This window comes from Haliotis rubra, unplaced genomic scaffold, assembly GCF_003918875.1.
Source record: "Haliotis rubra isolate DU_JTF1 unplaced genomic scaffold, ASM391887v1 Scf486, whole genome shotgun sequence".
Lineage (NCBI taxonomy): Eukaryota > Metazoa > Mollusca > Gastropoda > Lepetellida > Haliotidae > Haliotis > Haliotis rubra.
This window is the reverse complement of record NW_025767175.1, coordinates 222,872-249,408: the sequence shown is the minus strand read 5'-3', so window position 1 is coordinate 249,408 and position 26,537 is coordinate 222,872. Positions and strand designations below refer to the sequence as shown.

At 38.1% G+C, this 26,537-nt stretch overlaps 1 protein-coding gene across 3 annotated transcripts in view; it reads left to right on the top strand.

The window, feature by feature from the left end:
• The window catches only part of LOC124291226 (kelch-like protein 9), a 94,643-nt gene that overhangs the window by 30,638 nt on the left and 37,468 nt on the right, over positions 1–26,537 (top strand). For 2 of the 3 annotated variants that reach the window (XM_046728170.1, XM_046728172.1), the window contains exon 2: positions 17,807–17,918. In XM_046728170.1, coding sequence (XP_046584126.1) covers positions 17,884–17,918 — 35 coding nt within the window. In that variant the 5' untranslated portion in view covers positions 17,807–17,883. Of the gene's footprint in view, positions 1–9,275; positions 9,386–17,806; positions 17,919–26,537 lie in introns of those variants that run through there. The other variant, XM_046728171.1, reaches the window with a different exon arrangement.

The window sequence follows — 26,537 nt, the reverse complement described above, 5'->3', positions numbered from 1 at the left end:
AGATCAACTATTGCTATATCCACCACTAATGTGTCATAGAGTAACTATTGCTATATCCACCACTAATGTGTCATAGAGTAACTATTGCTATATCCACCACTAATGTGTCATAGAGCAAGTATTGCTATATCCACCACTAATGTGTCATAGAGTAACTATTGCTATATCCACAACTAATGTGTCATAGAGTAACTATTACTATATCCACCACTAATGTGTCCTAGAGCAACTATTGCTATATCCACCACTAATGTGTCATAGAGTAACTATTGCTATATCCACCACTTATGTGTCATAGAGTAACTATTGCTATATCCACAACTAATGTGTCATAGAGCAACTATTGCTATATCCACAACTAATGTGTCATAGAGTAACTATTACTATATCCACCATTAATGTGTCATAGAGTAACTATTGCTATATCCACCACTAATGTGTCATAGAGCAACTATTACTATATCCACCACTAATGTGTCATAGAGCAACTATTACTATATCCACCACTAATGTGTCATAGAGTAACTATTACTATATCCACCACTAATATGTCATAGAGTAACTATTGCTATATCCACCACTAATGTGTCATAGAGTAACTATTACTATATCCACCACTAATGTGTCATAGAGTAACTATTACTATATCCACCATTAATGTGTCATAGAGTAACTATTGCTATATTCACCACTAATGTGTCATAGAGTAACTATTACTATATCCACCATTAATGTGTCATAGAGTAACTATTGCTATATCCACCACTAATGTGTCCTAGAGCAACTATTACTATATCCACCACTAATGTGTCATAGAGTAACTATTGCTATATCCACCACTAATGTGTCATAGAGCAACTATTGCTATATCCACCACTAATGTGTCATAGAGTAACTATTACTATATCCACCACTAATATGTCATAGAGTAACTTTTGCTATATTCACCACTAATGTGTCATAGAGTACACGTTCCGATATCCCCTCCCGAGTGGAACATTATCTCTATTTCACTATTCAGTTCAGTAGTTAGATAACCTGCCTACTTAACGCGTGTATTATTTCTGTCTTTGGATGTCGTATTTCTCTGCAGAAGAGACACTCACGGAACATTAGTTCCAGGAACATATTGGATGTCCTCACAAATTAGAATTCAAAAATATGGTCGTAAATACCTGGTTTCAAATACGAAACCCAAATCACCCTCGTAATGATGATGCTTATTGCGTAGATTTCAAATCGTTGTTTCATTTTTTCCTTTCATCTGATTCATTTTAATTTGCAGTAGCAGATCAGTTCATGCAAGCATGCGTGTCGTGGAAAATACATATCGTGTTTTGGGCGTGCCTAATGGATGATGTTGCTAGGGAAACACAAGCCTATTAGAAAGTAGCAGCCACACCATAGGCTCGGGTTCTCGTTTTCAACTCTCTTTGTGTAAATGTTACATTTCATTGTCTGTCTATGAAGTATATTTTCCTGTCCATGTTGCAACGGCCGTTGCAGAATGAGCTACAGTTTATGTCAATATGTCTAGCTTTTATTTCAACATTTATTAAAACCCACATCTGGTTCCGTCAGTATCATTACACACACGTTATTCTTTTAGGGCTTGCCTTCATTACAGCTAATACTTGATTCCTCTGTCTAAACATCTGCTACTATCAGTCTAACGACTTCTACTAATTCAGACACTAACATCAATTCGACAACTGCCTCTGTTTAGTCACCTACATGTATTATTATCAATCACACAACTGTCTCTATTGGTGCATCACTCATGTCTCCTTACTGATTTTACTATGATTAGTGTAATTGCTGCTGCCACTGCAGCTGGGGGCGGTGGGGTAGCCTAGTGGTTAAAGCGTTGGCTCGTCACGCCGAAGACCCGGGTTCGAATCCCCACATGGGTGCAATGTGTGAAACCCATTTCTGGTGTCCCCCGCCGTGATGTTGCTGGAATATTGCTAAAAGCGGCTTAAAACCAAACTCAGTCAGTCAGTGCTACTGCAGCTACAATAATCAATGTAATAACTGCATTTACAATAATTTCTCTATTACAATTTCTTATATTACTGCAGCTACTAGTATCACTCAGTGTGATAACTGCCTCTATTATTGCAGTATTATCTGTGTGACTATTCTCTATTACTGCAGTATTTTCTGTGTGACTATTCTCTATTACTGCAGTATTATCTGAGTGACTACTCTCTATTACTGCAGTATTATCTGAGAGACTATTCTCTATTACTGCAGTATTATCTGAGTGACTACTCTCTATTACTGCAGTATTATCTTTGTGACTATTCTCTATTACTGCAGTATTATGTTTGTGACTACTCTCTATTACTGCAGTATTTTCTGTGTGACTATTCTCTATTACTGCAGTATTATCTGAGTGACTACTCTCTATTACTGCAGTATTATCTGAGAGACTATTCTCTATTACTGCAGTATTATCTGTGTGACTATTCTCTATTACTGCAGTATTATCTGAGTGACTACTCTCTATTACTGCAGTATTATCTGTGTGACTACTCTCTATTACTGCAGTATTTTCTGTGTGACTATTCTCTATTACTGCAGTATTTTCTGTGTGACTATTCTCTATTACTGCAGTATTATCTGTGTGACTATTCTCTATTACTGCAGTATTATCTGAGTGACTATTCTCTATTATTGCAGTATTATCTGTGTGACTATTCTCTATTACTGCAGTATTATCTGTGTGACTACTCTCTATTACTGCAGTATTATCTGAGTGACTATTCTCTATTACTGCAGTATTATCTTTGTGACTATTCTCTATTACTGCAGTATTATCTGAGTGACTATTCTCTATTACTGCAGTATTTTCTGTGTGACTATTCTCTATTACTGCAGTATTATCTGAGAGACTATTCTCTATTACTGCAGTATTTTCTGTGTGACTATTCTCTATTATTGCAGTATTATCTGTGTGACTATTCTCTATTACTGCAGTATTATCTGTGTGACTACTCTCTATTACTGCAGTATTATCTGAGTGACTATTCTCTATTACTGCAGTATTATCTTTGTGACTATTCTCTATTATTGCAGTATTATCTGAGTGACTATTCTCTATTACTGCAGTATTATCTGAGTGACTACTCTCTATTACTGCAGTATTATCTGTGTGACTATTCTCTATTACTGCAGTATTTTCTGTGTGACTATTCTCTATTACTGCAGTATTATCTGTGTGACTATTCTCTTTTACTGCAGTATTTTCTGTGTGACTATTCTCTATTACTGCAGTATTTTCTGTGTGACTATTCTCTATTACTGCAGTATTATCTGAGTGACTACTCTCTATTACTTCAGTATTATCTGAGAGACTATTCTCTATTACTGCAGTATTATCTGAGTGACTATTCTCTATTACTGCAGTATTATCTGTGTGACTACTCTCTATTACTGCAGTATTATCTGTGCGACTACTCACTATTACTGCAGTATTATCTGAGTGACTACTCTCTATTACTGCAGTATTATCTGAGTGACTATTCTCTATTACTGCAGTATTATCTGTGTGACTATTCTCTATTACTGCAGTATTATCTGAGTGACTACTCTCTATTACTGCAGTATTATCTGTGTGACTACTCTCTATTACTGCAGTATTATCTTTGTGACTATTCTCTATTACTGCAGTATTATGTTTGTGACTACTCTCTATTACTGCAGTATTATCTGTGTGACTACTCTCTATTACTGCAGCATTATCTGAGTGACTACTCTCTATTACTGCAGTATTATCTGTGTGACTACTCTCTATTACTGCAGTATTATCTGTGTGACTATTCTCTATTATTGCAGTATTATCTGAGTGACTATTCTCTATTACTGCAGTATTTTCTGTGTGACTACTCTCTATTACTGCAGTATTATCTGTGTGACTATTCTCTATTACTGCAGTATTATCTGAGAGACTATTCTCTATTACTGCAGTATTATCTGAGTGACTATTCTCTATTACTGCAGTATTATCTGAGTGACTACTCTCTATTACTGCAGTATTATCTGTGCGACTACTCACTATTACTGCAGTATTATCTGAGTGACTACTCTCTATTACTGCAGTATTATCTGAGTGACTATTCTCTATTACTGCAGAATTATCTGTGTGACTACTCTCTATTACTACAGCTACCATTATCTGTGTGACTACTCTCTATTACTACAGCTACCATTATCTGTGTGACTATTCTCTGTTAATGCAGCTACCATTATCTGTGTGACTATTCTCTGTTTATGCAGCTACCATTATCTGTGTGACTATTCTCTGTTAATGCAGCTACCATTATCTGTGTGACTACGCTCTATTACTGCAGCTACCATTATTTGTGTGACTATTCTCTGTTAATGCAGCTACCATTATCTGTGTGACTACTCTCTATTACTGCAGCTACCATTATCTGTGTGACTACTCTCTATTACTGCAGCTACCATTATATGTGTGACTACTCTCTATTACTACAGCTACCATTATCTGTGTGACTACTCTCTATCACTAAAGTTACCATTATCTGTGTGACTACTCTCTATAACTACAGGTACCATTATCTGTGTGACTACTCTCTATTACTGCAGCTACCGTTATCTGTGTGACTACTCTCTATTACTACAGGTACCATTATCTGTGTGACTATTCTCTATTACTACAGCTACCATTATCTGTGTGACTACTCTCTATTACTACAGCTACCATTATCTGTGTGACTACTCTCTATTACTACAGCTACCATTATCTGTGTGACTACTCTCTATTACTACAGGTGCCATTATCTGTGTGACTACTCTCTATTACTACAGCTACCATTATCTGTGTGACTATTCTCTGTTACTGCAGCTACCATTATCTGTGTGACTACTCTCTATTACTGCAGCTACCATTGTCTGTGTGACTACTCTCTATTACCACAGTTACCATTGTCTGTGTGACTACTCGCTATTACTACAGTTACCATTATCTGTGTAACTTTTCTCTTTTACTACAGCTACCATTATCTGTGTGACTAGTCTCCATTACTGCAGCTACCATTATCTGTGTGACTATTCTCTATTACTGCAGGTACCATTATCTGTGTGACTACTATCTATTACTACAGCTACCATTATCTGTGTGACTACTCTCTATTACTAAAGTTACCATTATCTGTGTGACTACTCTCTATTACTACAGCTACCATTATCTGTGTGACTACTCTCTTTTACTGCAGCTACCATTATCTTTGTGACTATTCTCTATTACTGCAGTATTATCTGAGTGACTATTCTCTATTACTGCAGTATTTTCTGTGTGACTATTCTCTATTACTGCAGTATTATCTGAGAGACTATTCTCTATTACTGCAGTATTTTCTGTGTGACTATTCTCTATTATTGCAGTATTATCTGTGTGACTATTCTCTATTACTGCAGTATTATCTGTGTGACTACTCTCTATTACTGCAGTATTATCTGAGTGACTATTCTCTATTACTGCAGTGTATCTGTTATCTGTGTGACTATTCTCTATTGCTGCAGTATTATCTGAGAGACTATTCTCTATTACTGCAGTATTATCTGAGTGACTATTCTCTATTACTGCAGTATTATCTGAGTGACTACTCTCTATTACTGCAGTATTATCTGTGCGACTACTCACTATTACTGCAGTATTATCTGAGTGACTACTCTCTATTACTGCAGTATTATCTGAGTGACTATTCTCTATTACTGCAGAATTATCTGTGTGACTACTCTCTATTACTACAGCTACCATTATCTGTGTGACTACTCTCTATTACTACAGCTACCATTATCTGTGTGACTATTCTCTGTTAATGCAGCTACCATTATCTGTGTGACTATTCTCTGTTTATGCAGCTACCATTATCTGTGTGACTATTCTCTGTTAATGCAGCTACCATTATCTGTGTGACTACGCTCTATTACTGCAGCTACCATTATTTGTGTGACTATTCTCTGTTAATGCAGCTACCATTATCTGTGTGACTACTCTCTATTACTGCAGCTACCATTATCTGTGTGACTACTCTCTATTACTGCAGCTACCATTATATGTGTGACTACTCTGTATTACTACAGCTACCATTATCTGTGTGACTACTCTCTATCACTAAAGTTACCATTATCTGTGTGACTACTCTCTATAACTACAGGTACCATTATCTGTGTGACTACTCTCTATTACTGCAGCTACCGTTATCTGTGTGACTACTCTCTATTACTACAGGTACCATTATCTGTGTGACTATTCTCTATTACTACAGCTACCATTATCTGTGTGACTACTCTCTATTACTACAGCTACCATTATCTGTGTGACTACTCTCTATTACTACAGCTACCATTATCTGTGTGACTACTCTCTATTACTACAGGTGCCATTATCTGTGTGACTACTCTCTATTACTACAGCTACCATTATCTGTGTGACTATTCTCTGTTACTGCAGCTACCATTATCTGTGTGACTACTCTCTATTACTGCAGCTACCATTGTCTGTGTGACTACTCTCTATTACCACAGTTACCATTGTCTGTGTGACTACTCGCTATTACTACAGTTACCATTATCTGTGTAACTTTTCTCTTTTACTACAGCTACCATTATCTGTGTGACTAGTCTCCATTACTGCAGCTACCATTATCTGTGTGACTATTCTCTATTACTACAGGTACCATTATCTGTGTGACTACTATCTATTACTACAGCTACCATTATCTGTGTGACTACTCTCTATTACTACAGCTACCATTATCTGTGTGACTACTCTCTTTTACTACAGTTAACATTATCTGTGTGACTACTCTCTATTACTACAGTTACCATTATCTGTGTGACTACTCTCTATTACTACAGTTACCATTATCTGTGTGACTACTCTCTATTACTAAAGTTACCATTATCTGTGTGACTACTCTCTATTACTACAGCTACCATTATCTGTGTGACTACTCTGTATTACTACAGCTACCATTATCTGTGTGACTACACTCTATTACTACAGTTACCATTATCTGTATGACTACTCGCTATTACTACAGTTACCATTATCTGTGTGACTACTCTCTATTACTACAGTTACCATTATCTGTGTGACTACTCTCTATTACTAAAGTTACCATTATCTGTGTGACTACTCTCTATTACTACAGCTACCATCATCTGTGTGACTACTCTCTTTTACTGCAGCTACCATTATCTGTGTGACTATTTTCCATTACTACAGCTACCATTATCTCTGTGACTACTCTCAATTACTGCAGCTACCATTATCTGTGTGACTACTCTCTATTGCTACAGCTACCACTATCTATGTGACTACTCTCTATTACTAAAGTTACCATTATCTGTGTGACTACTCTCTATTACTAAAGTTACCATTATCTGTGTGACTACTCTCTGTTGCTACAGCTACCATTATCTGTGTGACTACTCTGTATTACTACAGCTACCATTATCTGTGTGACTACTCTCTATTACTACAGCTACCATTATCTGTGCGACTATTCTCCATTACTACAGCTACCATTATCTGTGTGACTACTCTCTATTACTAAAGTTACCATTATCTGTGTGACTACTCTCTATTACTACAGCTACCATTATCTGTGTGACTACTCTCTTTTACTGCAGCTACCATTATCTGTGTGACTATTTTCCATTACTACAGCTACCATTATCTCTGTGACTACTCTCAATTACTGCAGCTACCATTATCTGTGTGACTACTCTCTATTGCTACAGCTACCACTATCTGTGTGACTACTCTCTATTACTAAAGTTACCATTATCTGTGTGACTACTCTCTATTACTAAAGTTACCATTATCTGTGTGACTACTCTCTATTGCTACAGCTACCATTATCTGTGTGACTACTCTGTATTACTACAGCTACCATTATCTGTGTGACTACTCTCTATTACTACAGCTACCATTATCTGTGCGACTATTCTCCATTACTACAGCTACCATTATCTGTGTGACTACTCTCTATTACTGCAGGTACCACTATCTGTGTGACTACTCTCTATTACTGCAGCTACCATTATCTGTGTGACTACTCTCTATTACTGCAGCTACCATTATCTGTGTGACTACTCTCTATTACTACAGCTACCATTATCTGTGTGACTACTCTCTATTACTACAGGTTCTATTATCTGTGTGACTATTCTTTCTAACTACAGCTACCATTACATGTGTGCCATCTTCCTCCATTACTACAGGTACTACCATCAGTGTAATAGCTGCTTTTACTTCTACAGCCATTATCAGGGAGATAACCTTCCCTATCATTACAGATACTATCATCAGTGTGACAACTGGTTTCTTTATAGCAGCTACTAGTATCAATGTAGTAACTGCCTCTTTAACGGCAGGTACTATTAGGAACATAGCAATTGCCTCTGTTGCTGCGACTACTATTTTCAGTGTGACAACAGTCTGTTACGTTTACTACACCTGCTATACGTTTAACGACTACTACTTTTACTACTGTTATTTTCACAACTGCTTCTAATATTACAACTGCTGCAGCCTCTCCAATCATTGTACTACTACTACTACTGCTACTACTGCTACTACTACGACTACGACTACTACGACTACTACTACTACTACTACTACTACTACTACTACTACTACTACTACTACTACTACGACTACTACTACTACTACTACTACTACTACTACTAATGTTATATCGCTTTAGTTAAAATATCGCACCATCACCACCATCCACTAACAGTTCAATGGCAAGTGTACACATGATTTTTCACTTGACAAAGCAAACATAAATGCATATGAACTTGCTGTCTCTCAAAGTTCGTGGAACGTGTCCTACTTGTGTTAGAGTTTTATGTGCATAGAATATTTGGGAGGAAAATACCTTTGACATTGTCATAACCTTAATTATCAGCTATAGGGAGATAAACGCTTTTATCACACAGACGACCATCCCATTGAGGGAACAGACTGATAATGCACATTCTATTCGTGAAGGACATTTTTCATAGCACTCCCTTATGCAATCCAAGGACAAAAGAAATAAATTTACAAAGGCCATGTGATATTTCGTTCCATTGACGAAAAAAAGGGTGCGTCGTGTAAGAATCAATTTTGCATCTACACAGGCCTATGATGATTTGCGGAGAACCCGTCCCAAAACCCACCCCTACATTCGATTGGTTAGAAATAAGGTCTCCAGAGTTCATTTAGTACAAGTTGTAAACACATTTGTGTCTCCGATTCAAAATAACGGCTGAAGAAGTGCTGCTGAGGAAATGTATCAATGATTTGCCTCGAGTGTCACTGGAAAACAGCGTTGTTAGCAGAAGAAATAATGCACGGGTGAGTCAGGCTCCTTGCCTAATTCAATTACTCAGTAGTCGCGACTAAAGCGAGCTACAAATATCCCATTTTCAACTAGATTATTTTGAAAAATAAATTTGAAATATTTCTTTCAAGGACAGACGGTGTTAAGTTGAACGCGTCATAAGTTAGGCTTAGTCGAATGTCACGTGATGTAATAATTATGCGTATTATATTTCCTCTTTCAAGTCCACGAGTGGAGCGCGTGGTTTTTGCGTTATCACCCGTCTATCGCTACTAGACCATGTTGACATTTCAGCCCTAGGTCATGCTTTTCAAAATTTGTTCTTAAACATTTTTCTTTTTAAGATGTATAAATGACAGAAAGGTCGTGTTTATGAAACATACTGGGGAGAGTATTTGTTAAAATATGTAATATACGTTTTTGACTCTTGTGTTTGACTCTTCTCCAAAAGTTCAAATTATTGAAAGTTGTTCGTTAAGGTCATCAATTCTGACCAGCTGAGAAATGTGTATTTATTTAAATGCAATTCAACCTATTTTCATTTTAATTAGAAATACTAATTCTATTCATAAATTAAGAATGTTAGAATATAAAATTAATGTCCGTTATTCTGTATCATAAAATAAGTTTTGCTTGTTCATTATACGTTCCTTTGTTTGTAAGGAACAGTGATTTTAACTTATTCACAATGGAAAGAAGAAAAAGTAGAGTTCACCAATGTACCCAAACATGAGGAAAAATATTTAGTTTTGCAAATGCGCAAAATATTCTTACAAAAAAATATAATTAATGACCATATTGTTTTGGAGATGGCTGTTTTAAACGTGAGACGTGTTTATAGACGCGAATCCCTGGTGCCACCACTGAGTTTCAGTGATCGATTCATATAATGTTCACAACCAAGTTTACCTTCACCTCAAACGGAATTTGTTTCTGTGGACAGTCAAGACGGAGTATCGTTTTGAACTGACGCTCTGTATCTGTATTTATAGGTGACTGTATCGTCATGTCCAATGTAGATAATATTTGATAAACTTAATCGAAGCCCTACTTTTTGAAAGTCATACTGCATACTCCCATTGGATTCCTGTCTGACGATTAAACAGGGCAAAAATAAGACGGTCTGTCAATAACTGAACTTGAAGTTCATGCCTTAAACTGTTGCTAATTGAATTCTTCAAATCCCTTTACAAATCTCCACCAATGTTTCACACAAATTGACCGTGATCCAGCTTCTAGAGTGTAAAAGGTGTCAGTAAACGTGTTTCTTGCCTATGGTAAACTTTGATCCTTTGAAAACGTTTCAGCATAGTATATTCTGTTGTCTTTTTGTAAGGTTACTTCTGTCTCAAATTTAAAACTTTGTAACATTCGTTCTCAGACGTCACCGTTTCGAGAGCACTTCGTAGCATCATTATTCCTCAAACACTGGTATTTTTTATGAGAGCCACCAGTGTTGCAGGAAATGCTTACATTTGGCGAACACCTAGTACCAGCCCTAGTGGACAGTGGTTAATAAACACATGCTCATGATATGTTTGGAATTGTACAAAGGACACTGCTTACAGAAGAGATTTCTTCTGAATTTTGAAATGGTATTTTCGCTATTATTACAAAGATTTGTTCTTCATCTATATACTTGTTTACACATCAAGGAGAATAAATCATTTCTTTCTAGGATTCACCGCCCAACTTAAACACTACTTTCCTTTTAGTAATGGCGTTTATATATTTCCGTGATACACAGAACTGATTCTCATAATACGTCAAGTCCCTATAATGACATATCTGATTATACTTTCAAAACTTGAGGAGTATTTTACTCCGGAACCGCGCGTTACCTGTTGTGATATTGGTTTGTTTACTTTTTACTCACTCCCAGAGAAATGATTTTTATCAGGTATAGGTATCAGTACCTGTGGTATTGATATTTGTACCGAATATCTATCAATGCAAGTTTAAATGTACATTAAACGGTTAACTATGGTATACATAGCCTTGTACAAATATTTCAAATACGGTGATACAATTAATTCTTGTTCCAAAGTTGTTTGACATGGATTAAAATATTCAAAGCCTCAGTAAAATTTTAAAAGGATTTTGGGTAGACATATGAAAGACATTTCAAAGTTTGATCGCATCTCTAACAAAAATATTGTTCGACTTGATGTATATGTTCTCGTGTTTTCAGGTGAAAAGTTGTCTTGTCTTTGCAAGTTGTAAAGCGTGGCAACCGTTTTGAAGATTCTGGCTCAAAATATTTTGCGAACACCTGATACTATCACTATTTGATATTGACTCATTAACACATACATATGTAGTAAAAATCGTGTATTGGACTCTGCTTTTAGTAAAAACGTTCTCGCTTTTATTTACTGAAATTTACACTTATCTTGTGAAAATCTCTCAATTGTTTCCATAGTGATAAAGTCTTCAAAACTACGTGTAAAATTTGTATTATCTCCTATCCTTGATTTTGCAAGATATTCCTTTTTGCAGTTTTGGTACCATAAGGTACATGGTCTTATACACCGTTCATGTTATATCCTACATATATTATCATTTATTACCCACAGTGTGGGCTACCTGTCGGGCAGGACATTTGTTCCCCTTTCTCCAGCACCTGATGTCATCACTGATTGTGTGTGGTCCATATTTAACGCTCTTTTGCCTTTTACGAAATATGGTTTTATGTCTCATAGTCCCTGAATCACATTATTTTCTGTTCCGGCCATCCCTCACAGCGAAAGCCCTAAATGAAGATTATTCTTAGGTTTCTTAGGTTTAGATTATTCTTAGGTTCTCATCTCACTCGGTCTCCTTTTCTCCTTTTTAATTTAAACAGGCTTCTTTGTAAAAACATACAACTAAAGTCCGTTACTCCCTAGAACATGATACGTGTTGCTTATTCATTACACGATCCTTTCCTATTTCGAGACAATGACTTAAACTCATTAGCAATGGACTGAAGAAAAAGTAGGGTTGACCCAAGTACCCAAACTTTAGTTTTATAATATTTTTGCTCGAAAAATAAAATTTATTACCAGATTAATGTTGACAGAGAGCTATCTTTCGACGTTTGTTTAGTTTTACAAACGCAGCAAATAGTTTTGCTACGAAAAATAGCAAAATTAAGTATCAAGGACAAAGCATGAGTCAGGCCACATGGAATATGTTTTGTTGTGGGATAGACTGTATTTTTGTTAACGACGTAGACGTTTGATGTTCTGATATTACAGAACGAGATGGTACAATGCTACTTGACAAGTGGACGTCCATGTTACAGAGGGGTTGAACATTATACATTAATGAAGAATTTTGATCTTGATGATGCTGTCATGTTAAAACATCGTTGCGCTTTTGAAAGCGAATTGTGACATTTCCCTGTTAGATGATTTGTGCTGTCAGTCTTCTTGGTCATGCAATTACTTCTTTTCAGGCATTTAAATCATTTTGGATTTGTAAAGTGTGTGCACCAGTGTTTGCAACCAAATCTTTTAGATTAGGCTGCATTGAAATCATCTACATTCTGTCAATATAGGTACTTGCTGTGTATCACATTCTACTCACAATTGAATTTTTTAAGATCACTTCTTACCACCTGTGCTGTGAGCGAGTGAGTAAGAGAGCATGTTAGTTTTAGGACGCATTTAGCAATATTCTAGCAATATCACGGCGGAGAGCACCAGAAATGGGCATAAAACATTTTACCCATGTGGGGAATCGAACCCTGATCTTCGGCGTGAAGAGCGAACGCTAGAACCACGAGGTTACCTCGAGGTCCCCATCTGTGACCACGATGTATGCTTTGGGATACAATATATATGTGCATCAAACTTAGAATACATATTTTCCATTGCATTCTTTTGGCGACACGAACGATTTTCACTATCAGCAATATAAAACCCTGTTCACAAACCCTTCCCTTTTGGGCTCTTTAATATTTAATGTATGTCAACTTGTATGTCTGTCTATACATTTTTGTGTAGTTTTGTTGTCCGTATATTTAGCTTTCTATATATATTTCTCGAGTTATTAACAATATATGTATTTACATTAAAATTAAGTCAAGTGATCATTACAAGATGGAAACACAACATTGTTTGTAATGTTTATTTGGTGTTCGTCAGGGATGTCAACTGTCCCCGTTCTTATTTTTCTTCTTTATTGATAAAGGCTCGTCTTTCTTTCTTTTTCTTTCTTGATATATTAACAATATGTATATTTACATTAAAATGAAGACAAGTGATCATTACAAGATGGAAACACAACATTGTTTGTAGTGTCTATTCGGTGTTCGTCAGGGATGTCAGCTGTTCCCGTTCCGTAATTCCCTTCTTTATTACTGATAGAGACTTATCTTTCTCGATTTATTAACACTATTCTCACAGTTCATCATATATTTCTGAAGGATATTTACGCATCGGTAGAAGTAATCCAAATATTGTCGCGAGAGGCGAGAAAGTGCGTTCAAATTTTACCAAAACATTAAACTTATGAATTATTTGCGACTGTTATTTCAATAGAAAGATATCACCTTATAACATGTTTTTCAGTATAAATTAACACAAAACATTGTTGGTACATGTATATACATTACAAAACATTTTGTCTCGGTGGGCGGTGGGGTAACCTAGTGGTCAAAGCGTTGGCTCACGCCGAAGAACCGGGTTCGAATCCCCACATGGGTACAATGTGACATGTTGCTGGAATGCGGCGTAATAATGTCAGTCAGGTTTTCTCTTTTTTGGTTCAATTCGACACTTGCCGATAATGAAATTTTTCTTTGATAAACAGACACAGGTGGAAATTGATAAACAGTCACAGATGGATAAATTGGAACATTACTGAAGCCATGACATACAGACAGGCAGGCAGACAGACAGACAGATTTCTATTTGTACAAGTTGCCCTGGGGCCAATAGTACATGTGTAAAATTGTAACAGTGAAATTATGCGCTACCTACAAATTTGCGAAATTATAGGGACATCAATAAATCAATGGATACCCATTAACAATTTACAATATTTTTCTCAACCTAACTATGTGGCACAACACAAGGGCTTCCTTCAATGATAAGTCAACAATTTCTGCGATAAGTAGCATACGGAATTTATGTGTTATCCAGAGATATCAATTAGTGTTTTTGTGAAAGTAACTAGTATATGTGCATACTGATGTTTTGTAAAATTTGTAAATTTCAATGCTCAAATCACAGTTGGATGATTGAAGAGCAAACTAGATATTCCTCATAAGGAGAGACTATGTGAACTGCGTGTAATGTCACGTGAAGTGTATAAGTGTATAGGTTTGAAATGTATAGGTTTGAAATGAAAAATATAATAGTAAAATATACTCATGCCAATAATGGTTGTCACCCCCCTCCCGACGACAACCCCACACACACCTCACAACCCCTCTCCAATTAAAAAATTGAAGGGGGTGACAACCATTATTGGCATGAGTATATTTTACGATTATATTTTTCATTTCAAACCTATACACTTATATTAATAGTTGAACACATACTGTGGGTATTATTTTTCATTATATTTTAGAAAATATAGTTATTATCATTAAGTGAAAAAGCTGTGTGTATCAATGTTATAAAATAAGATTTAAACATAAATATATATTATGAACAGTTCGACACAAACTGTGGGACTTATTCTCAATTATATTTAGAGTGAGTGAGTTTAATTTTACGCCGCTTTTAGCACTATTCCAGCAATATCACGGCGGGGGACAGCAGAAATGGGCTTCACACATTGTAACCATGTGGAGAATCGAACACGGGTCTTCGGCGTGACGAGCGACCGCTTTAACCACTAGGCTACCCCAACGCCCCAATTATATTTAGAAAATCGACATACATATTAATATTTAAACATACACAGTGTATCTTAATATCATATATATATCAGCAATGTACATGTACGTTAATATTTAACACAAATAGTGCGCCATATTCTCATTTATATTTCAGAAATATACATATATATATTTATGTTAAAGCACAACCTCCTAATCTCATTTTTGTAGCTTTTCATACATATATGAATACAATACAGGCAGTGTTCGTTAATGTAATATATACTCATGCCAATAATGGTTGTCACCCCCTTCAATTTTTTTAATTGGAGAGGGAGTGTGGGGTGGGGGTGTAAGGTGTGTGGAGGGTTGGGGTGTGGAGGGGGGTGACAACCATTATTGGCATGATTATTTATGGAAATTAGGAAACGAACGGTTGAGGTTTGTCTCTTTCAAATTTTATGAAGGATAAGGACAGATGGGAAATTCCATAAAAGATAAGGAAAATCTTAGCGATTAGCAAACTGACAAAAAAATCTATCTCCTTGTATTGAACAAGAACAAGTAGGAACAGATGGATAGTGCAGCTAGATGAAGTGAGTGAGTGAGTGAGTATGATTTTACACCGCTTTTAGCAATATTCCATCAAAATCACAGCGGGGGACACCAGAAATAAGGTGTTTTTCACTTTCGTCTCACGCAGACCCAGGAACAAAGATGCTTGTGTAATATGAGCTATCCTCTGCTATTTCTGGGGGCGGTGGGGTAGCCTAGTGGTTAAAGAGTCCGCTCGTCACGCCGAAGACCCGGATTCGAATCCCCACATGGGTACAATGTGTGAAGCCCATTTCTGGTGTCCCCCGCCGTGATATTGCTGGAATATGGCTGAGGGCGGCGTAAAACCAAATTCACTCACTCACTCACTATTTGAGGAAGTTCTACGAGCATTGGCCAACATGACTTTAACCTATAGACACTCTTACACCTGTATTTAATGTACCATAGCTTTTCCTTCCTGACGGGCATTTAGAGAAGAAGCGAGGATAAAATATTTATAAGATTTACGTTATGCGTTGTCAAATCTGCGGGTGAACTGACAACTCGAACCGTGCTTGATATTGTGCGACGGTGTAAAATACAGAAGTTATCATTTTTCTGATATACTCTGTGTCAACTGGTACAGAGGTGCGACGCCTCTTAAAGACTCAGGTTAGAATTGGTCTTCAGCAACCCATGCTTGTCGTAAGAGGCGACTAACGGGATCGGGTGGTCAGGCTCGCTGACTTGACTGATGCATGTCGTATCCCAGTTGACCGGTGCTCATACCACCCTAGACCCGCCCATTCTGTTATCAACTAGAAAACAAGAGTCCGCTAAATCGTGTATTTATATTTTTCGGTTAATGGGAACATTTAACGTTAAAATGGACATGGTTTCTTAGCTAATGACAGCCTTGGAATCACTTGCGATTTGGCTATTGTTGAACATTTGAGTAGATTTACGCAACAACACATTAAAAACCCCTTTTACAATTATACACGACCACCCAAATAAGAACAAAAGATAAGAAAAACAAAACAACCCACAAAAACACCACCACCACCCCACCCACATTAACACCCCACACCCTACACACAACAACATCTCCCCCAATTAAAAAGAAAACCAAACAAAAACAACCCCCAACCCCCAACCCCAAAACACAAACACACACACACACACACACACACACACACACACACACCCACACACCACACACCCCACCCACCACTCCACACACCGCCACACCACACACCACAAACAAAACAAACAATATAAAACAACAACGAAAAACTGCATCTCCATGAAGGTACAAAAATTAAATGGCAAACACTACCAGTGGCCATTTCCAAGCAGACCATGCACTATATAGCACTATAGTCTGTTTGGCTCAAAAGCGGACCCATGAATTGCAATCTAACTCGAAAACTAATAAACATATAATACTCAATGAAACGCTGATCATAATCCAAACATCAGACCAACTCTGTGGTGTTTTTGTAGAATTTATGTCCTAAAAATAAAACAAAAGTTGTATAGCAAACTATCATTAAAATATTAACAAATTTCACTTATTGTTACGAGGGAGTAGTGCAAAGAGAGGAACATCCAGGTGTACGTGAAGCATGTACGTGAAGCATGTGCACAAGTGCCGTCAAAGGTATTAATTCATTTACCTGTGCTGTGCCGTCTCCATCCTTTCTCGTACACCTGGCTGCCCCTTTCTTTGCACTCCTCCCTCGTAACAAATAGTGAACTGTGTTATATTTTAATGATAGCTTGCTATACAACTTTTTTTTTTAGGTCATAATTTCTGCAAAAACATCACAGAGTTGGTCTGATGTTTGGATTATGATCAGCGTTTCATTTAGTTTTATATGTTTATTAGTTTTCGAGTTAGATTGTAATTCATCGGTCCGCTTTTGAGCCGAACGGACTATAGGTGGTTGTTCTTTCTTAGCCAGACATACGGCACCAAACCTACTTCTCCGTCGACTGCATGCATATTAAAGTATGGCGACTGTATCACGTTACAGTGACATTAGTGTGACTGCATCGATCTCACGTGTTCTTGTGTCTGCAGGTGAGCTGGGCGTATTCGAGAAGTCGGGCTCCGGAAATCTTCCAGACAGTGTTTGGTTTGGTCAGTTTGTTTGGCTGATGTTTGTGCCGGCCATACGATCGTCACCATTGTTGTAAGTATCCCTGGTATCCGGTTATCCCTCAGACCATCAAGATATTGCTGTTGATCAATGGATTGTCTCGTCCTGACTCCATTATTTACAGACCACCTTCATAGAGCTGACACATACTATTCAACTCACACATCCTATACAACGCACACATCCTATACAACTCACACATCCTATACAACTCACATATCCTATTCAACCCACACATCCTATATAACACTCACATCCTATACAACGCACACATCCTATACAACTAACACATCCTATACAACTCACACATCCTATACAACACTCACATCCTATACAACAATCACATACTATATAACACTCACATCCTATACAACACTCACATCCTATAAAACTCAAACATCCTATAAAACTCAAACATCCTATAAGACTATCACATCCAATAGAACTCTCACATCCTATACAATCACACATCCTATACAATTCTCACACATCCTATCCAATTCACACATCCTATACAACACAAATCCTATACACACTATCCTATACAATTCACACATCCTATACAGCTCACACATCCTATACAACTCCCACATCCTATACAAATCTCATATCCTATACACCTATCATATAATATACAACTCCCACATCCTATACACATCTCATATCCTATACACCTATCATATAATATACAACTCCCACATCCTATACAAATCTCATATCCTATACACCTATCATATCCTATACAACTCCCACATCCTATACAACTCTCATATCCTATACATCATATATATGCACCTCCTCATCATACAACTCTCATATCCAATACAACTCACACATCCTATACAACACTTCATATCCTATACAACCCTCTCATATCTATACAACTCATATCCTATACAACTCTCACATCCTATACAACTCTCACATCCTAATACAACTCTCACATCCTATACAACTCTCATATCTATAGATATGAGTCCTATACAACTCATATATCTAATACAACTCACACATCCTATACAACTCTCATATCCAATACAACTCACACATCCTATACAACTCTCATATCTAATACAACTCTCACATCCTATACAACTCTCATATCCAATACAACTCACACATCCTATACAACTCTCATATCTAATACAACTCACACATCCTATACAACTCTCATATCTAATACAACTCACACATCCTATACAACTCTCATATCCAATACAACTCACACATCCTATACAACTCTCATTTCTAATACAACTCTCACATCCTAAACAACTCTCGTATCCAATACAATTCACACATCCTATAAAGCTCAAACATCCTATAAAACTATCACATCCAATAGAACTCTCACATCCTATCCCAATCACACATCCTATACAATTCTCACACATCCTATACAATTCACACATCCTCTACGACTCTCACATGCTATACAACTCATACATGCACATCCTATACAGCTATACAACTCTCTATATCCAATACACATAATCCCATACATCCACACAACACACATCCTATACAACTCTCATATCCAATACAACTCACATATCCTATACAACTCTCCATATCCAATACAACTCTTCCTCATATCCTATACAACTCCCACATCCTATACAACTCTCATATCCTATATACTCATCATATAATATACAACTCCCACATCATATATCACCTCACATCCTATACACCTCTCATATCCTATACAACTCTTACTTGTATCCTATACAACCCCTCATATCCTATACAACTCATCACATCCTATAACTCTCATATCCTATACAACTCTCACATCCTAAACAACTCACAACATCCTATACAGCACTCTCATACAGATATGACAACTATAGGATGTGTACACATCCTATGCATCTCTCATATCCAATACAACTCTCACATCCTATGCAACCCTCATATCTAATACAACTCTCATATCCAATACAACTCTCATATCCAATACAACTTCCACATCATATGCAACTCTCATATCCAATACAACTCACACACACAACCTATACAACTCTCATATCTAATACAACTCACACATCCTATACAACTCTCATATCTAATACAACTCACACATCCTATACAACTCTCATATATCTAATACAACTCCTATACACATCCTATACTATACAACTCTCATATCCAACACAACTCATACATCCTATACAACTCTCATATCCAATACAACTCTCACACATCCTATACAAGCTCTCATACAATCCAGTACATATACAACTCCCTCATATCAACCCCTACTCCTCATATCTAATACAACTCACACATCCTATACAACTATCTAATACAACTCACACATCCTATGCAACTCTCATATCTAATACAACTCATACATCCTATACAACTCTCATATCCAATACAACTCACACATCCTATACAACTCTCATATCCAATACAACTCTCACATCCTTATGCAACTCTAATAACTCTCAATACAACTCTTCACATCCTATACCAGTCATATCTACTATACAACTCATACATCCTATACAACTCACAGATCTCTAAACAACTCCCACATCCTATACAACTCACAGATCCTAAACAACTCTCATATCCAATACAACTCACACATCCCATGCAACTCTCATATTCAATGCAACTCTCATATCTATAATGACCATAGATGTACATGTAATAGACTCTATAGCATGAGACAGGATTGACATGAAATAACCGATGTTAGTTGCATAGGATGAGGGCTGTATAGATATCTATGTTGTCAGATGGGAGCTGAGCCAGGATCCAGAGCCACGGACAAGGACTCCATAAGACATGAGTGGCTGTAAGGACCCCATAGGATATGAGGCCATAGGATGCATTGATAATCGGATGCATAGGATGAGTTGTATAAGATGTATGGACTCCAGGACATGAGTGTCATAGGATCAGATTTGACATGGAGCCAAGGATGCATGATCATAGACATGAGACATATGACATTAGATTGGTCTAGGATGAGTCAGGACATGATACATAGGATGTGTGAGCTGTATCAGACATGAGAGCCAGATAGGATGAGAGCTGTATTGACAAGGAGACAGGACTACATAGGATGTGACATAGGGTGGAAGGACAGTGGACAGGTGACAGACGGATGTGACATGAAAGTGACATAGGTGGAACTCACAGGATGTGAGCCAGGATGTGAGACAGACAAGGAGAGCTGTAAGGTGGAGAGCAAGAAGGAAAGGTATGGACAAGGAGACACAGGTGAGCTGGACAGGACACAGACAAGGATGAGAGCTGTACAGACAGTATGTGAGAAACACAGACAAGGATGTGGAAAGGATATGAGATGTGGAAGCATAGATGTGAGAAAGATGGAAAGAGACAGAGGATAAAGGAGGATAAGGAAAGAAGTAGGATAAAAATAATATCTTTATATCCACATAACTTAATATTCTATACAACTTATGGATCCTGGACCCAGACAATCCCACATAGATCCTAAACAATCCCATATTCCATCCCACATGATCCCCCATATCCACACAACACACACACCAGATGGACACACAACTTCACATCCCATGCAATCCCTGAGACATCCCTGAGACCACACAACCTGACATCCACACAGCATGTGTGGAAAGTGGCATGGAGGAAAGATGTGTGAGAGACACAGTGGAGGCATGGATGGCCACACAGTGTGTGAGCATGACACAGAGCTGCACAGACGTGAGCACAGACAAGCATGGAATATGGACACAGACACAAGACGCACATAGACAGACATGAGAGCTGCATAGACACATTCCATTCCATCCCACCACGCCCTATACACACGAGACCCCATAGATCCCCACATCCCTATACAATCCCATAGATCCACACATAACCCCACAAAACAACTTATATCCACACAACACACACACTGAGCATAACCCCTGTATGGGACACACATCCCCACATAACCCCACACAACGGATCCCAAGGACAAGCACAGACACTGACAAGGACAAGCATGGAAGACAAGACACAAGGTGTGAGAAAGCACACAAGCATGAGACAGGAACAGACAGCATAGATGGAGTATAGATATGAGGAAAGGTATAGATGTGGAAAGGACATAAATATGAGAAAGGAAGAAAGAGAGTGGTATAGATAAATATAGATATGGAACACAGACATCCCACATAACTTAATGTCCTATACACACGAGATCCCCATGGAATCCCCACAGATCCTAAACACCCCATTAGCCCCATAACAACCCCACAGATCCTAAACAATCCCCATAACCCATACATAACCCCATCCACACACATCCCCATAGACACACAATAACCCCATATCCACACAACACACACACATAACTTGGGGACACACAACCCCACATCCTATGGAATCTTGAACACATAACTTATATTCCCACATAACTTGATATCCACTACAACAGTAGGATGTGGAAAGCTGTGTAGATATGAGAGTTATAGGATGTGTGGAAAGTATTAGATATAAAGAGTATAGGATGTGGAGCATGGATAAGAGTTGTAGTAGATGTGGAATAGTGAAAGGTATAAATATGGATATAGTGAGATGTGGAAAGACATAAAAAGGAAAGAAGGTGAGAAAGGGATGAGAGTTGTATGGATATGAGAGTGGAAGGAATAGATAAGAGTGGAAGGAGTGGAAAGGAATAGATATGAGTGGAAAGAAGGATAGAAGGAAAGGTATAGATGAGAAAGGGATGGAGTGGTATAGAGTGGTGGATATGGTAGGGATGGAAAGGATTCAGGAGTGGCTGGATGGAAGGAATAGTGAGGTGGTGGATGGATATGGGAGATGCATAGAATGTGTGAGCTGTACATGACGTGTGAGCTTGCATTAGACATGAGAGCTGTACAGGAAGCAATGGGCTGTATTGAGAGTATGAGAGCTGCATTAGGATGTGTCTAGGTTAGAGTTAGATATGAGACTTGTATAGGATGTGTACACACATTTTTATGCATCTCCTTCATATTCAATACAACTCCCTCAGTAATGTCCCATACAACAATCTACATCTCTATACAACTCAATAGATCCCAACACCTCCCACATCCTATACAACCCATACAGATCCTAAACAACTCCCCATTAACCCATACCAACTCTCATATCCACACAACTCCTCACATCCCATGCAACTCATCATCATTAATAACTTCATACATCCAATACAACAATAATAACATCATATCAACCCCTCAGATAATACAACCTCATTGATCCCATAACTAAAGTCATCACAACTCCATAAATCTAACAACCTGATAATCCACCACAAACAGCATAGGATTGTGTGAGTCAGGACATGAGTCAGACAGGATGAGCCCATTAGATATAAAGAGCCAGATTGACATGAGACATAGGATGTGAGCTGTATCATGATGAGCTGAATGAGCTGCATTGACATGAGACAGGATGTGAGCCATCACACATAAAGGACAGGATGAGTCAGGACTGACAGGACGAGAGCTGCATTGACATGAGAGTCAGACAGGATGTGAGCATTAGATATGACATCATGAGCTGCATCAGTCATATGAGAGCCATACAGATGGAGCCACTAGATGAGATTGTATAGGATGTGAGCCATTGACATGAGAGCTGTATCAGACATGAGACAGGACGATCGACATTGACATGAGACAACAGGATCTGAGTCAGACAGGGACGAGACAGACATTTGTTGCATAGGATGGATGCCAGGATCCAGAGTTGCATTGACTGCATGGACCTAGAATCAAATATGAGGATGTGAGCCATTGACATGGAGAGACAGAATGTGAGCCATGACAGACATGAGCCAGATCAGGACTGAGACATAGGACGAGTCAGACATGAGACACAGGATGAATCATTGAATCATGAGACAGACATGACACAGGACACAAGGACAGACAGCATGGAAGGACAGCACAGACAAGGATAGACATGGAGACATGGAGACATGGACAGGAACAATGGACAAAGGATGTGAGAGCTGCATAGACAGAAGGAAAGAAAGGACCCAGGAAAGGTGGACACAGGATATGACAAGGTATATGTATGACAAGGATGGACATGGACAGGACTTGTGACAAGACAGACACAGGATGTGACAAGGATGTGAGAAAGGCACAGGACAGAGACAGAGACAGACAGTGGACCAGCACAGACACGACAGCTGAGACAGCACAGTGGAGCAGGAGACACAGCACACACAGGACACATGGACATGAGACATGGACGGCATGGACACAGACAGACATGAGACAGAGCATGTGAGGTGAAAGAGGAAAAGGAGACATGGACATGGAGAAAGACAGGATGGACATCTTTAGGACCACACACAACTTATACACAACACTTGTGAAAATAACCCAGCACAATCGCCATAGGATCCCGGAACACAACCCCATCATCCAACACAACCCCAAGGACCCCATATCAAACAACCCCTTTCATCCACATAACACACACATTTATATAGGAGGACCCCTGGGATGATCCCATTCCACACACAACCCCATGACCCACAACCTGACATCCCACACAGCAGACAGGACAAGCATGGAGGAAAAGCCACAGGACAAGCAGACACACAGACATGGACAGGAAATATGGATGGACAGGAGAGTGAAAAAAAGGTGTGAGAGCAGAAGGAGGAAAGGTATGGAGGTAAGGTATGGTAGTAAATGGAGCTGCCACAGTGGAGAGCTGCACAGAGGCACACACAGGAAAAGGCATGGATGGACAACAGACAGCATGGATGGCACACACGAAAGGTGCATAGACAAGCAGCATATGAGACTTGCATGGACAGCTGGACACATCCAGGACCCACAACCCCATAATCAATCATCCCCAAATACAATCCCCACAGATCCTAAACACACTCCCCACATCCCATACAATCCCCACAGATCCTAAACAACCCCACAACCTATGTATACAACTCTCATATCCAATACAACTCTCACATCCTATGCAACTCTCATATCAAATACAACTCTCATATCCAATACAACACACACATCATATACAACTCTCGTATGTAATACAACTCTCACATCCTATGCAAATCTCATATTCAATACAACTCTCATACCTAATACAACTCTGATATCCACTACAACAGTATAGGATGTGTGAGTTGTGTAGGATATGAGAGTTGTACAGGATGTGTGAGTTGTATTAGATATAAGAGTTGTATAGGATGTGTGAGTTGTATTGGATATGAGAGTTGTATAGGATCTGTGAGTTGTATTAGTTATGAGAGTTGCATAGAATGTGTGAGTTGTATTGGATATGAGAGTTTTATAGGTTGTGTGAGTTAGCATTAGATGAGAGCTGCATAGATGTTGAGAGTTGTATTAGATATGAGAGTAGAGTATAGGGTGTAGGGGATTTATGTATTTGAATATGAGAGTTGCAGGGATGTGTGAGTTGTGTTAGATATGAGAGTTGCATAAGATGTGTGAGTTGTATTAGATGTGAGAGTTGCATAGGATGTGTGAGTTGTATTATATATGAGAGTTGCATAGGATATGAGAGTTGTATTAGATATGAGAGTAGTATAGGGGGTGAAAGTGGTATGGGATGTTTGAGTTATATAGGGGTTGAAAGTGTGGTATAGGGTGTGGAGTTGTCAGGGGTGTAGAGGTCAGTATGGGTGTGTGAGTTATATAGAGGGTGAGAGTTGTATAGGATGTGTGAGTTGGATTAGATGTGAGAGTTGCATAGGATGTGAGAGTTGGGATAGACATGAGCAGTAGCAGGGTGTGAGAGTTGTAGAGACATGAGAGTTGCAGGGATGTGTGAGTTGTGTTAGATATGAGAGTTGCATAGGATGTGTGAGTTGTATTGAATATGAGAGTTGTATAGGACTGTATGGGTTGTATTATATATGAGAGTTGCATAGGATGTCTAGGTTGTATTAGATATGAGACTTGTATAGGATGTGTACACATCTTATGCATCTCTCATATCCAATACAACTCTCACGTCCTATACAATACCCATATCCTATACAACTCACAGATCCTAAACACCTCCCACATCCTATACAACTCACAGATCCTAAACAACTCCCACAACCTATACAACTCTCATATCCAATACAACTCTCACATCCTATGCAACTCTCATATCAAATACAACTCTCATATCCAATACAACACACACATCATATACAACTCTCGTATGTAATACAACTCTCACATCCTATGCAAATCTCATATTCAATACAACTCACACATCTTATGCAACTCTCATATCTAACACAACTCACACATCCCATGCAACTCTCATATCAAATACAACTCTCATATCCAATACAACACACACATCATATACAACTCTCGTATGTAATACAACTCTCACATCCTATGCAAATCTCATATTCAATACAACTCACACATCTTATGCAACTCTCATACCTAATACAACTCTGATATCCACTACAACAGTATAGCATGTGTGAGTTGTGTAGGATATGAGAGTTGTATTGGATGTGTGAGTTGTATTAGATATAAGAGTTGTATAGGATGTGTGCGTTGTATTGGATATGAGAGTTGTATAGGATGTGTGAGTTGTATTAGTTATGAGAGTTGCATATAGATGTGTGAGTTGTATTGGATATGAGAGTTGTATAGGATG